Genomic DNA, 14,985 nt, shown 5'->3' on the forward strand with positions numbered 1-14,985 from the left:
ATTTCAATTCATCGGACCATAGAAAAGTTTTCTACTTTGCAAGAGACCATTTTAAGTGAGCTTTGGCCCAGAGGAAATGGCAGTGTTTCTGTATCATGTCCAGATATGTCTTCTTTTTTGAATGAGAGTTTTACCGTTCATTTTTGAATGACATGGTGACAGTGTACACAGACAGCGATTTTTTTTTTTTAAGTATTCCTGAGCCAAAGCAGTGATATCCAACACAGAATCATGCCTGTTCTTAGTGCAGTGCCATCTGAATGCCCAAAGACCAAGAGCAGCCAATATTGCTTTTCAGCCTTGTCCACTGCGCACAGAGATTTCTTCAGATTTTCATAATCTTTGATGATAGTATGTACTATTATTGATGGTATATTTAAAGTCTTTGCCATTTTATGTTCCGGAACATTATTCTGAAATTGTTCAACAATTTTTAGATTCCGTTTTTTTTTAGGCTAGCTTTTCACATTGGTGAACCTCTGCCCATATTTACTGACTCTGAGATGCTCTCTATATACCTAGTCATGCTACTGACCTGTTGCCAATTAACCTAATTAGTAAAATGTTCTTCCAGCTCTTTCTTGTTAGTACCACTAATTTTGCCAGCTTTTTGCTGCCCTGTCCCAACTTGAGATGTGTTGCTACCATTAAATTAAAAATTACCCTTTTTTTTTAAATGATACATTTTTGCAGTTTAAACATTTGATGTTTTCTATTTTCTATTGTGAATAAAATATGGGTTTAAGAGATTTGTAAATCATTGCATTCTGTTTTTAATGTAGATTTTACACAGTGGTCCAACGTTTTTGGAATTGGGGTTGCAGTTATAAAATAGCCCAAGATAAAGAGTGATTTCAGTTAAGTGAATTCTGATTATTTGCTATGGATTACCACCCTTTTCATTGGCAATTAAACAGCTTAACTGTTTATTTTTTTGTTGTTAAACAAGCAATTTTTTATTTACGCATCATATCGATAAAGCACAATATTTTAGGATTTGTGTGCCCTTCCTTAAGTACGCTTTTATAGATTTTTTTTTGCATTTTGCAGCTTTTGCATACAAGTACCTCTCAAAGAACTTAAACTTAAATAGTAGAGATACAATTGTAAACACCCTACCCCATACTGCAAGCCTAGCACGCGTATAGGGGTTGATACGCCCATAAACAAATTTACATATGGATATGGTAAACAGTAACCTCAAAAGTAAAGTGAAATACTATATTATTAGAATAGTCATGCTTCGGTCTCCTGTGCATTTTCAGATGTTCTTCAACACCAAATACTAGATTTTCATGCTATTCTACTGCGCCCATTCACATAAGTGATGTAATATCACTCAATGGTCAGAACTTCTTTGGGGCATGATTGACCATTTTTGGCCCCCAAAGACTTCAGTGTAAGTGCCCGAAAAACACCTGATAAACATGCGTAACGTGCGTTTGTTGCATGATTTAGAGCCCAACAACCCCCCCCCCCCGATAAAACAAAAACACTTCAGCCTGAAATATATATAACAGTACAGTACTGTTTAATGGGGGGGGGGGTAACAACAGATCATAACTCTCAATAATACTAAAGTGGTGTTATTAACCCCCCTCCATACCTCCCTCCCACATTGATTGCGTGATTTACTAGACTGTCATGCCAGGCCCATTCTAACAATGGCAGATCTCAACAAAAGCATTCTTACCCCATACATTCCAAGAATAAAATGTCACTATTCCAGCTGCTTTGTACTGAACTTGGTACCTAGGAGGACTCCCTGATAGTTTCAAGAAGTGATCCAGTAGGTACAGAGAAGTGGAAAGAATAGTCTTTGTCTATTTCCCTATTTTTATCTAGATACCCTGGCAGCAAGCTGGTATTGTGTATAGCACTGTTAGGTGCCTAAAGTAGACATCAAAGAGTAATACAGAAAACAATTGTTTCCCCTTAAAAATGGGAATTTAGGGCAGCACTGGTCAATGAGCCAAAACACCAAAAACAGAGAATTTTAAATTAGAATTGATTTATTTATACATAGTTCATTAAAAAAGCAAATCTGCTGACAAATCAGTGGTCATAACTACATGAGATTGCATATACGGTGCTGCATATAATCAATTCAAATGTCCAACGTGTTGACCAGTGCTGCCCTAAAAGTCGCATTTTTAAGGGGAAACAATACTTTTCTATATTGATTCGAGGGATGATGGCAGCTACAAGCTCCCACCACCATAATACTTTAGCTCAAAGAATGAAAATTTGCTATGTCATAGGGATTTGTAGATATGGTAATCGTGCCTTGGCAGTACACTAGCAGAGCATTTCCTGGTATGTAAATGTGCCTACAGTCTTATAGCTGTATTTGCAGTGTGAGGTGGACTGCTGCCTCCGATTTCTTCCTTTGTTATTTTCAAAGCAGTCAATCCCAAGCCCTAACCAGACTTCATAGTACATACCATATGGTCTGCTAGGTTGACTGATATGCCACTGCCCCAATATTTGCAGAAGCTAATATTTTTGATATATACAAAACCAGTGTGCAGTGTTGCACTGCTCAAAAACGTCTACTCTAGTAAACACTAAAGCATAACATAAACATAAATAGACCCCCCAAAAATTGTGTGAAACACTCAACAGTCCAAAAAAGGAGAAGTAAGTCTCTTCAACAATATTAGTGGGAAAACGTATTCCTACTGGTGAGTAAGACCATTATCCCGGTAAGTAAGTCTTTAAATGATGTGCATCACGACGGTGACCATATAGGTGGACCATCACCTTCATGTATTGACCCATATGAAAGACAGGTCAAACAGGCATCTCCCTCCTAATGGAGGTAAATAGTATCCTCTCCTTTGCAGATAATCCGCCTCTCTTTATGGTCACCTCCAAGCTAACCCTTTAGTGGCATAACTGGCTCTGTGGGTAAAACAATCTTCTTTTTTCTCAGTTTAATCTTTTTCTGCTTCCTTGGCTTTGAAGCGTTGAAGTCTTTCTGCCCGTTCCTGCTTTAGCTTCAATTCTTTTACTTTGGTATATCTTGACACTGGTGAACGCCAGACACAACAGCACATCAACAAGGGGAAATCCTCCAAGACCTTCCAAATGAACTTCACCGTCCCAGACCGTCAGCGAGAGGCCAACATGGTGAGACCACAAGGCCTCCTATCCTTCACTAGAGTGGACGTTTTTGAGCAGCGCAACACTCCACACTGGTTTTGTGATGATCACACACTTTGTGTTTGCAGCAACTCAAATTTATTTATTATTTCACTATTGTTTTAATCATTGGGAGCACATAATTCTTTATCACCAATTTTTGATATATAGCCTATTGTCTATAGGAGGCATATAAATGTGTAAGATGATATTTTATTAATGACAGTTTCATTTTAACTGCTCACTGCAATCATATAAAGGAAAAAAGAGTCACAATTCGTAGTGCTGATAGTAAAGCAGGGGCATATTAAACTGCAAAACAGAAACACAAAGAACTGACTGTAAATGGAACCAAAGAGGAAGTCATAAGAAACATTCGTGATTAGAAAGTGTTGTTTACTAAGGAGATGCAATGTGTTAAAAAAGTAAGCCATTTATCTAAAATGCAAAAGGAGCTCATAGGTCACATTAGATGTCAAAAATATGAGCCCTATTAAAACTTGCTTCATGAGGCATTCTATTTCAAACATCCCCGGTATTACAACAATGAATACAATACTGTACTCTAGGACAGCATAATGCATTTCAAAACACCAATGTCATACCAGTGGTTGCGGTCCATGGACTTTAATTACCTGCAGGAAATAGGAGTGCACATCACTGCTCCCTGTCTAATATGAAATGGTGCACAATTATCCAATCACATCGTCTGGTATATGAAGCAGTCACACAAACTGAAGAGCAAGTCATGCACAGCCTGCAGATGCCAAATCTAAATGAGGAGAGATTAATCAGCATTTGTACTTGCTGCCTTTATATAACATATAAATCCCAACACTATCCTACTTCAGGCCATTGTGAATGGAAATGTTTAAAGACAGGGACTTCCTTGTGCACAAAAATAATTAAATAAATAAATCACATTGAAAGTGTTATTTTTTCAAAAGTATTTATTTGCACACGCTTTATTTGTAATAACTTTCAGCATTGTTACGATCATGAAATTTCTGTTTCATCTCCATTACAAAATAGCCATTGCTTATGGGTATTAAAGTGTATTCAAATCGACTTTTTTTGCCAGTTTTGAATATAATGTGGAAGGTTTAGAACACTTGTTAGGGTTCATGCACACAGGCGATTTTTATACCTAGCGTTAATCTCCTGGAGCTTTCCCGCGTCCATAGAGCCGCATGTGCGGTGTACAGCATACCATTCAAGTGAATGGCTGAATAAGGTCATACTCTTTTAAACATCGGTGCTTCCGAGCATTGGTGTTCACATGTGTATGTGTCCAACAGTTTTTCTGAATTCACATTCACAAAATACATCACATGTGTATGTGCAGGTAAACGCCAATGCTCAGAAGCATCCATGTTTACAAGAGTATGGCTGCATTCAGCTATTCAGTTCAGTGGCAAGCTGTATGTGGCACATGCAGTCCCCCATATTTATGCAAGGCATAAAAACTGCCTATAACAGTCCCTGTGCATGAACCCTAAAGTGACAGCTGTCTAAGTGGGGGATTACCCCTCACTTTGCAAAGGTTGACTTTCACTTTCTGTTGTGTATTCAGGACAGGAAGAAAAGGTTAATCTCCCCACAAGCAAAAAAAAAAAATCCCTATTTTATCCCAAACTAAAGAAAATGCTTTGGCTTAACACTTAAGGCAATGAAATGGTCTAATACAGGTCTTGGAACCCAGCCAGTTTGGCAGTTTACTATGCCAGCAATATATTTATTAGATGGACAGTTTCAGTAGGATTTCTTTAAAACACATTTATAAAGAGCATTGAAAAACAAAAAGATTATTACAGCAGCCAATTTGGTGTTAGCATTACTTTTCTAATTTATTTGGCAAATAACCTCTGGCATTCATTTTGATTACTTGCTATGGACATACCAATTTTGCTCTGATCCTAATAACAATATCAAAGCTCTAACGTACTTGTGACAAGTGAAATTTGACTACTTGCTTAGGAGTAGCTGTGCACAATAGATTTCTGTTTGAGGAAACACTCTTCTATAGCCTATCAATACTGAAAATTGTACTTCGAAAATAAAATCTCAACATAACAGCAGGACAGCAGCAAAATCACTTGTTTAAAGATTTAAATAAGATTTGAATTTATTATGATTGTGCTTTGTGTGTAATTAAAAATAAAAAAAAAAATAATCCAGCTTTGTAAACCCATTAAGACTATTAACTAAATCAGTGCAGAAGATCACCTAAAGGGTTTATACAGTCACCCAAACTAACCAATTTATGTTAATTGGCAAACTGAGTTCACATTTTGTCTAATTCAAATGCAGTTTGCCAGTTTACCAGCCTTTCTGCCCTAACATCTTCAGGACACATGACAGGTCCAGTTCATCTTCAGTTACGATTATAACTACACAAAAAAAAAAAAAAAACCTGATTCACATACATCATAAAGATAGGGTTGCTAGTTATCCAAAGATTGATGGACGGTCTTGTAAAATACACAGGCTGAGGTTTTCCTTTAAATCACTGAAATAAAAATGTCCAATATAAGTATTAATTTTCCTTTTTTTTTTTTAGCCAACCACAATTTTTTTTAGCTCTTTATTCTGATGTAGGGGTGAAAACTAAATGTGTTGATGGCATCTGATAATGTGAGGAACTTACTACATTTCACCCACATCTGCTTCAGTATCGAACTAACCTGTTTTAACATTGCTGCTATAAAATAGTACTAAAATGTAACTTATATTGGCAATTATTACACTATAAAATCATTGTGGACAGCTTAGTATGGGTTGTGACTTCAAAGTGCTAAACTGTCCGTATGTTTTCAACAGCTGTCAATAAAAACTATATTCTGGAACTCATAAAGGTCAAAAACAATATCAGCAAGCCCTCTTCAAGACAAATAGCCCATTAAAACTGACCATCACAGTCAATTGCAGATAAACATATTCTTTATTAAAAGGCCCCACCCGTATAATCCTGAGCTCAGCTGTCATTTCCAAGGGTATTGTTTTGAATATATTTGGTCTCCTAGGTGAACAGCATAAAGTAATTGTAACCAAGTAAATCAGATCAAATAAAAGGGTTTACCTACAAAAACTCTACCTAAACTAAACATTGAAATTAGGATGCAGATGGAATAATAAAATGAAAAGGTATATAAAGGTATGTACAAACCACAATGAATACAGCTCTTGGAGGCAGAGAGCTCTCCTGGAGTAGGCTAGCATAAGACATTTATGAATGCCAATGTATAGTAATGGACATTAATATAATTAACATGATTATTTTAAACTCCACCTATGAAAAGATTTTTTACTTTCACATGATTTGTTCCTTTAATTTAGGACTGCAAATATTGGTCAAATTAATCAGCAGTTCGTAATCAGAAGGCAATTTAGTACAGCAACTACAGACAGTAGTTTTGGGAAGAGTGATGGATGTAAATGGCTAGCAGAAATAATCTGTTTTAACCAATCTTTGTTTTGACACCAAATTACCCCAGCCCTAGTTCTCACTCTGGTGAATAGTCTCTAGAACAAAAAACACTAGAATTGATTGATCTGGCACCCTGCATGTGATAAATGACCAGCATTACACAACTTAAATACACACTGTACAGTTCAGCTGTTGAATACAGCTCAGGTTTCTAAAACTCTGCACAGAGAGATGGACTTAAATACAATCTGCACATTTTGCTATCTGTACAAATAATATAAAGATAAAACCTAGACATAAAAAAAGAACAGAAACTTTCAAAATACAGAAAATTGTAGTTTGCTGAACATAATTCAGTTCTCCTGCAGTTTTTCTAACAAAACCATATTCAATTTCCTACTACCTCGCTGTGAATGATTTTTGCTCCTAGAAATGCAATAAAAACTCCTATCACTGCCGCAATAAAGTAAAGTATCTTCATGTGTTCTCCGCTGTCACCCCAGACCAGATGTGCATCAGAAGATTTTGGGTTTGAAAGGAAACTGTTCTTCAGCAATAACTTGCTCTCCTGTAGAGAAAGTTATCAGAATTTTTATCAGAACAATTTACATAATTGGATTTAACAACAGTTGTACAGGTATTCCAGGCAGTATTTCAAGTAATTGAAGGAAAACATCACTTAATGTATTTTTTTTATTATTCCAATAATAAAAACATGGAATTATTATATTAAATTATTATTATACATTATTATTATATTATATTAAAATTTTCCAATAATGAAGTTATCGATATTTATCCTTTGCCATCCACATTTACCTATATTTTACCCCTTTTAATAAGCTGAAAGCACTGAAAATACCCTGTTGCAGAAATGCAATTTACTTTTAACTTTCTGTTTGGGCTGAAAACATAGTGCCTTCTCTGCTCTGAATTTCCAAGTGGTGTTGTCAGCCCTCTCTGCAGTACAGGACCTCCACCTAGAAAATTTCTGCTCTCTTAACACCTAGAACCTGCCTGTGTGTAGTGAAGGACTCTTGGGAAATGTAGTACTGCGTAGCGTCCCAAGTTCAAAAGAACTGAATTCCTAGTAGGTGCCCCTGCAAGAATTTTACAAATCTGGCAATAAGGCCACAGAGAGCAGTTGTTTCTCTTTACATGAACAAGGCAAAGAGGACATGCTTTTAAAGTGGGGGAGAGTAATTGTCTGGTAAAATTAGGTAAGATTTGGACAAACACTTTGAGGTAGATTTACTAAAACTGGAGCACTCAGAATCTGATGCAGCTGTGCATTGTAGCCAATCAGCTTCTAACTTAGGCTTGAGGCATCAACAGCAAGGTTCTTACTTTCCATTCATCATACATCAGCATCAGAGGTTGGTCATCAGCTCTGAGGAAAGGGATTCGTCCCCGAAACGCGTCAGCCATTTGACCGCACTGACAGTGAGAACACCTTGCCTGTCGTTGTGGCCATTGTCATTTTTCTATGCTTTTTAGATACATGCTTCGTCTGTGAGTATGTTTTTTATTCTTTTACTCCTACAATAAACCTTGGATAATGCACTAGGTGTGTGCGCCACCTGTTTTCTCTCTATCTAACTTAGGCTTGTTCAATTAAGCTTTCACAATAAAACATGGAAGCTGATTGGTTTCTATGCAGAGCTGAACCAGATATAACCCCCTTTAATTCATGTGTTAGAAGACAACCTGAGAGGATACATTATATACATGTCTCTGGTAATCCATTGCATGTATCAAGTAATCTTTTTTTTAAGATGAAATGATTGACCATTTTCTCAAATTATGTCAAGTAAGCCTTTTTGTAATATTTTAATAATGTTGATCTGTGTGCGCGGCTTCACATACATATGAAGCCACACACAATTTACAGAAGAAGTATTGCCAAAGCTCTTTTGATCATACTTCTCCTGTGGGTCACAGCAGTGCACTTAGTTCTGCACTCCTGGGATCTAGGTTCAGCTGACAACAGACGAACGCTGTCACACACAGACGTCACAGAGCCGATACAGGCTCTACAGGGATCCAAACAATAATGTCAGGATCTGCCCAGATGCCTGACCAGCAGCTGGCTCAGCCTCTCATCATGCTGCTGAGAGCCTGAGCCTGCCACTCAAGCCCCCTCCACAGCCCGGTGCTCCAATGAGCACTGGAGGGGCAGGGCAGAGAGTGGTGACTGACTTTCTGCTTACTGATGACCAAGGACTGAGGGATCATATGATCGCTCAGTTCTCAGTGTTAGAACCAGCGAGGGATAGAGTCAGCATTAAATGGATGCTGCAGCCACATAGGTGAGTGTGTATGTTTGTTCTTTTTAAATCCTGCACTTCCCTTTTAAAGTCCAATTGAACCTTCCATTTTTATAACTTTGATGCAGATAGGTAACATACACTTTAATGAATACTGTCATTTATTTGATTTCTTTATTTTCTATTTGCTGCAGAGGATAGATAAAACACCCTTGATTAGCAGCACATTGGGCATTCAGACTTCTGCTCAAGGCAAAGTCCAGGGATCTGGATTTCCAACCATTTGACACACCCTACTCCAATCAACATCACTGTCCAATGTACATGAGCGCTGTTGATTAGAGCAGTGGGTACACCTGGCATGTAGAACCTCTGGACATCCAAACCACTGCATTCTGGGGTGAGCAGAGGTTGGGTTTAGTCAATGTGCTGCAGGCAGATAGTGTTTTCACCCTTAGCTGGAGCAAATAAAAAATATAATTAAAAGTGTAACAGGCATGAATGTTTATTTCTGTATATGCAGCTTGATTGCATCAAAGAAATAAAAACTGGGAGGTTTAGTTAGGCTTTAAAGGCACTTCTCTAAACTGTGGACATACCCTAATCTAAGGGAGCACCAACATTAGGGCATACTGGGGGGAATTCACTAAAACTGTAGCATACAGAATCTACAGCAGCTGTGCATAGTAACCAGTCAGCTTCTAGCTTCAGCTTGTACAGTTCAAGTAGAATTCCATTCAAATACAAACCATATTTAAACCTGCTCCGAACCTCATTCTAAGCCTATTCGAGCTAACCTGTAAAAGAAAGATGTCTATACTTACCTTTTCTGAGGACGATCTGGTGCGGTCACATGATCGCTGGCTTCAGTGTAGAGAAGGGACTGCGACAAGGGATGCCCCATAGTAAACCTACGGGTGACTTCATTGCACAGGCTCTACAGTCATCATTGGTGATCTCACTGAATCCAGCCACTGGACAGATCATGTGATTGGACCTTAAATTAGGAAAGTATAGACCTCTTTGCTTTACAGGGCAGTTAGAATATGCTTAGAATGAATGGGAGAAGGTTTAACCCCTTAATGCCAGCCTCTCCCAGCCCTTTAACTGCCTCCCGCCTGCCATATAAGGAAATGACAGATGGGCGGGGGCGCATGGCGATCGGTGGTGCACTGTGTCCCTGGGACACAGAGGATCACCAATCACAGTAAAGAGCTGATGACGTAGGCTCTATCATGTGATCCGCTGTATCCAATCACAGCTGATTGCATGTAAATAGGAAATTATCAGCAGTCCTCTCCTCACGCTGACAGTGCGTGAGGAGAGGAGAGGAGAGCTGGAAAGCGGCATTCCTCAGAGGGGACATGTACACTGATCATCAGTACCCAGATGATCAGTGTAGCCCCATCAATACCACCTGTCAGTGCCCATCATTGCCACATACCAGTGCCCATTAATACCACATATCAGTGCCCATCACAGCTGCCTTTCAGTGCCAACTATCAGTGCCAGTCAGTTCCACCTATCAGTGCCGCCCATCAGTACCAGTCAGTGCTGCCTATCAGTGTTTGTCAGTGCCACCTAACAGTTCCAATTAGTGCCACCTATCAGTGCCAGTCAGTGCCATATATGAGTGCTGCCTTTCAGTGCCCATCAGTGATGCCTGTCAGTGCAGCCTCATTAGCGCACATCAGTGAAGGAGAAAAATTACTTATTTACAAAATTGTATAACAGAAACTAAAAAAAACTAAAAAAAGTGGCGAATAAATACCACCAAAAGAAAGCTCTGTCTCAAAAAAATGATAAAAAAAATTTGTTTGGGTACAGTGTTGGAGCTTGGGAGCTTTCCATTAGCCAACGGTAACTGTGCTGGAAGCGTGTTCTCGGGACAGATGTGTTTACATTCTGGTATGCATACATGTGACCTCTCTGTGTTGAGGCCCACCCGCTAAGAGGCCTCATATGTGCAATACTGTTGGCGAAAAGAGGATAAGCATAGTTAGAATTTGAGTGGAATTCCACTTTAAGCTTTGAAAATGAAAGCTAAAAGCTGAACCTTACATTAGGACTGAAGACACCAATTTAACCGTTTCCAGAAATAATTATATTCAAAGCATGCCTGAAAACTGTCACAGCGTGCTTATGTCAACCAAATGTTCAAATCTTCAAGTAGCTGGTGTTATAGCTGATCACATGGGCAACACCAAAGCAACTGCAAATGAGAACTGCATAGGCTTAGACGGTGCCCTCTTCATCTGTAAGGGTTCAGTTCTGGTTTAAAAGGTACAGCATTACATGAGAGATCAACTGAGCGACCAAGACCTTCATTTTTATTAAAATGTCAGAAACAGGTAATAATTAGACCCTCTTGTTAGCCAGCAGGGTCGAGTACTGAGGTGTTTTGTATTGTACACATTTTCAACAAGCTTGCATCGACCTGTGTGGGTGGTATTAGCATGTTTCAAAAAATTGGAAAGCAACCAGAGTGCCCATAGGACACACATGGCTTGTGAATTAACATTTACATGGTTCATAGAGTAGTCTCATCCCTACTAAGTCCTATAATCCTCCACCTGTATGACACCAATTCTAAATCACACTGTGCATTTCTTAGTAGCAATTAGCTCTGTCTGTTCATTTTTTGCCTTTGATATTCTCTTCCTTCAACATGCTAATAACTGTTTACCTCCTAGAAATGCTGCATCTGTGTGGGGTGATGAAGACAGACAGTGCACAGTGTTTTTGTCTGTGAAATTGGATGTAGTGTCTGCGTCGTGCTGTTCAGAGTAGCAACTCACAGCTTTGCCTTAGCGGCGTACTGCAAATTAATTTTCCTTCAGATTTCATTCAATCAGGGACCAATGTTCATTATGCTTGGAGAGGGGAAGAGTGAAATTACACTTAAATGCTATTCAGCTGCCTCCAGGAAGGCTATTATGTAAGTGTTGCGAGATTAGTAGGAACATCAAGCATTTTATTTTTCTGTGTGCCTTACACAGCAATGATTTGTTTTAGTTTCTGTTTAAAAGATGTGGCTGCCTAATCGCAAATGTGAAAATATTCTGAGCTGTAAATGTATAACCATGTCGGCAAAATGCTGATTTATTAGGTCATTTGATTTGTGGCTGCTGAAATTTATACTTCAATATTTAATAACAGCACATGGAACTGTAGCCAGCTATATTAATGTTTTGTTTATAGCAATGCCAATTGCACAAATACCATATAAAGGAAAAATTATGCTCAATATATTATTTTGTTAAAAGTTCTATTAAAGCTTTACTAGCATTACTTAACAAATAATTGCTTCATATGCCAAGGAACACTAAAGGAAAGCTTTTTTAAGCACAAGTATAACATCTAATGTGTATTTTATGAGGCAAATTGGTTGTCCCAATTCCTAAACTTAAGCACGGTACACATGTACCAAAATTTGACCTGGTCATCAGGAACCAGCCAAATTTCAGTACGTGTGTACTGCTGTCTCTTTAACAGAAGCAGGTCTATCAACCGGTGGTCATGAAAGGTCAAGCTGGGAAACCAGCATTTGATCAGTGCTCACACCCAATTGGTCCCTACTGTCGGAATAAAATAGAACAGAACATTGCTTGTGTTGATGCAGAGATCTGTCAGTTTTTATTTATTCTACCCACTGGTTGAATAAAAAGAAACTGTATATGTATACCCAGCTTTAGGTAATGCTGTAATTTTTTGAGGGATAAGTTATTACCAGTTCCTAACTTTTGGGGAATTCATACAGTGTGTCTAAAACACTCTAGGATTCTGATGAGTCTCCACATGACAAACATTGGTGCGGGTGACAGATTCAAATCCTTGTTGTAAACAGCTATATGAATCTTGGGCAAACATAGCATTTGAAGGCAGGCTGAGGCCAGAGTTTCTATAAGGACACTCCTTGCTCAGTGCAGCTGCACTTTTTCCTGGCGCTGCAGCTGTCACAGTTAGCACAGTGGCAGGGGAGATTTGAAGCTGGGTGAGCCTGATGGGTGTTCACAAACACTAATTCCCTATTAGGGTCACACTTCTTGTGCTTGACAGCAGGCAGTAAGCGGATCCCTATCCAATGGACAGCCTGCTATTGGCTATATAACCCAGCCACTTCTTGCTGTTAATCACAAGGAGTGCAGATCCAATAGGGAACTGTTGTCTTAGCTACTCCAACAGGCTCTGCCTGCTGCAGCATCACTGATTGTTAGGAAGCTGTTGGCTGTGAAGTTGACAGTGTTCCTAACAACCAGTGACAGATAGGGAGGAGAAGGAACAGCACTGGCAAATATGCCACTCTGCTACATAGTGTACAGAGACAGTAACTCTGCCTGTCTCTGTATGCCAAGTTATAATTGGTCTTAATTACTTCCAGTTTCTTTATCTATGAACTGGAGGTAACTATTTTTTAATTTGGTACAGTAATAACGCAAGTATGTAAAATGGTTTTATTGATTTATTGAACTCCCCTGAATGACTTTACTATTGCGATGTTTAGCTTTCTTGGAGAGATCGGTTGCAAGTGAGGAGATACTACATACTTATCAGGAATAATCGTGTATCAGGATCAATCATGGATCAAGTATGGTCCAACCGAACAACTTAAATTCTACTCACTTTCTCAATAAGCATTAAAACACATTGGGAGCTTGTTTGCTGTAACCAAAAGACAGTACAACAAGAGTTAAGATTACAAAATGCCTAGGCCTACATAGATTGAATTCACACCAAAGTATTCCAGTAACACATTGCAAAATACACATTTGTTAGGTGCATTGCAATGCCATGTATTTAGATTAGCACTCGATGCACTAGAGTAGCCTGCAACGCACTTACATGCAACATGTTTTGTACTGCTAAACTAATACTGCAGGGACTTTTTTTGGTCGGATACCATACATTTGCATGCTAGTCTCCATATTGAAAATGAAGAGGTTACTAAAGTTGTGAAAATTCTTGTACCACAGAATAAAAATTTGAAAGTGATGTAATGTATTGTATTATATTTTCGGATGAAAACTGTACTGATTAAACAAAAATTGTATGATGTGGTATTGTACGAGAAAGTTTCATGCTTGTCCCTTCAAATAATTTTGGATGAAAACTACTAATGACCAGATTATGTACTAATGATCAGATTATCGCACAATCACTTCAAAAGCGGTATTTTTCATACAATTTTCTGATCATATGTACTAGGCTTTAAAGTGTGACTGCACCTTTGTTGTATTAAACTCTCCATACAATTGAATATGGCTTATAGAAAGCCACCCAGCTGTGATTCCTGCAGATCAAGTAGGAACATGTGAGTAAAACACTGAAAGAGGAGGGGGAGAGGGCTTAGGAAAGAAATAAAGGTATAGTTATATTTTAATGCAGTAAGTAGATCTTTTAGTAAAGCATAGCATTATGACCAGATAAAGAACAAAAGCTTTATATTTCACATTATATTTGCAGTCTTGATAAATAACACATTTCATTGTAGCACTGTTGCCCATTGTTAAATGCATTCAGAAGACTTCAATAAAGCAGTATTGTCACTTTTATGGTGGTATGGTCTGCGTCTAATTCATGAAAGCCTTGAGCTGTGGCTGTGACAAATCTTAAATAGTTACTACCAGTTCGCAGATAAGTGGCTCAAAGTTGGGTGATGAGGGGTTGTGTATTCATTACTTTAATAATATACTTGAATGTGTTTTACATTTACTTCATTGGTTGCTAGGACAAAGCCCACCTGAATCCTAGCAAATTACACAGTCACATTGAACGGACAGTGGGTGGAGCCTGATGGGGAGAATAGTTTCCCCATCAAGTCCACTTTGTCTGTGATTGACAGAAAAATGCCTGTGGTTTTGGAGGTGTAACGCCACTGGCTCCTCCCAACTTGTTGCGTGAGATCATGTGACTCCATAAAAAAATATTTATTATATGGAGAGCACTATATATCCTTTTATTCTTTTTGTGTTTTATAAACATTCATCAAATGATCAAAAAGGATGGCGATAGATTGAGAACACCTGCAAGTTGGAGCATGTCATTACCACCGTGGCATAGGAGACCCCACTAAAGGGGCAAGCACATGAGACCTATTATTGGGTCCGAATACAAGGTGAGAACATATGTATGATGGTGAAGGAGTAT

The 14,985-nt window shown here is 38.5% G+C and overlaps 1 protein-coding gene and 1 pseudogene across 2 annotated transcripts in view; both read right to left on the minus strand.

Annotated features, from left to right (window-relative positions):
- Positions 1-14,985, minus strand: part of CDKAL1 (CDKAL1 threonylcarbamoyladenosine tRNA methylthiotransferase) — a 951,890-nt gene that overhangs the window by 11,368 nt on the left and 925,537 nt on the right. Inside the window, exon 16 of one of the 2 annotated variants that reach the window (XM_089682259.1) lies at positions 4,077-7,139. The exons of the other annotated variant lie outside the window; for it this stretch is intronic. Within the exon in view, the coding sequence (XP_089538385.1) occupies positions 6,960-7,139 (180 nt within the window). The 3' untranslated portion in view covers positions 4,077-6,959. Of the gene's footprint in view, positions 1-4,076; positions 7,140-14,985 lie in introns of those variants that run through there. 2 annotated transcript variants of the gene reach the window in all.
- On the minus strand, positions 2,799-5,840 carry LOC149458397 (small integral membrane protein 11 pseudogene; annotated as a pseudogene).

Source organism: Staurois parvus, unplaced genomic scaffold (genome assembly GCF_062004578.1).
Source record: "Staurois parvus isolate SC_StPar_1 unplaced genomic scaffold, SC_StPar_1.0 ptg000287l, whole genome shotgun sequence".
NCBI lineage: Eukaryota > Metazoa > Chordata > Amphibia > Anura > Ranidae > Staurois > Staurois parvus.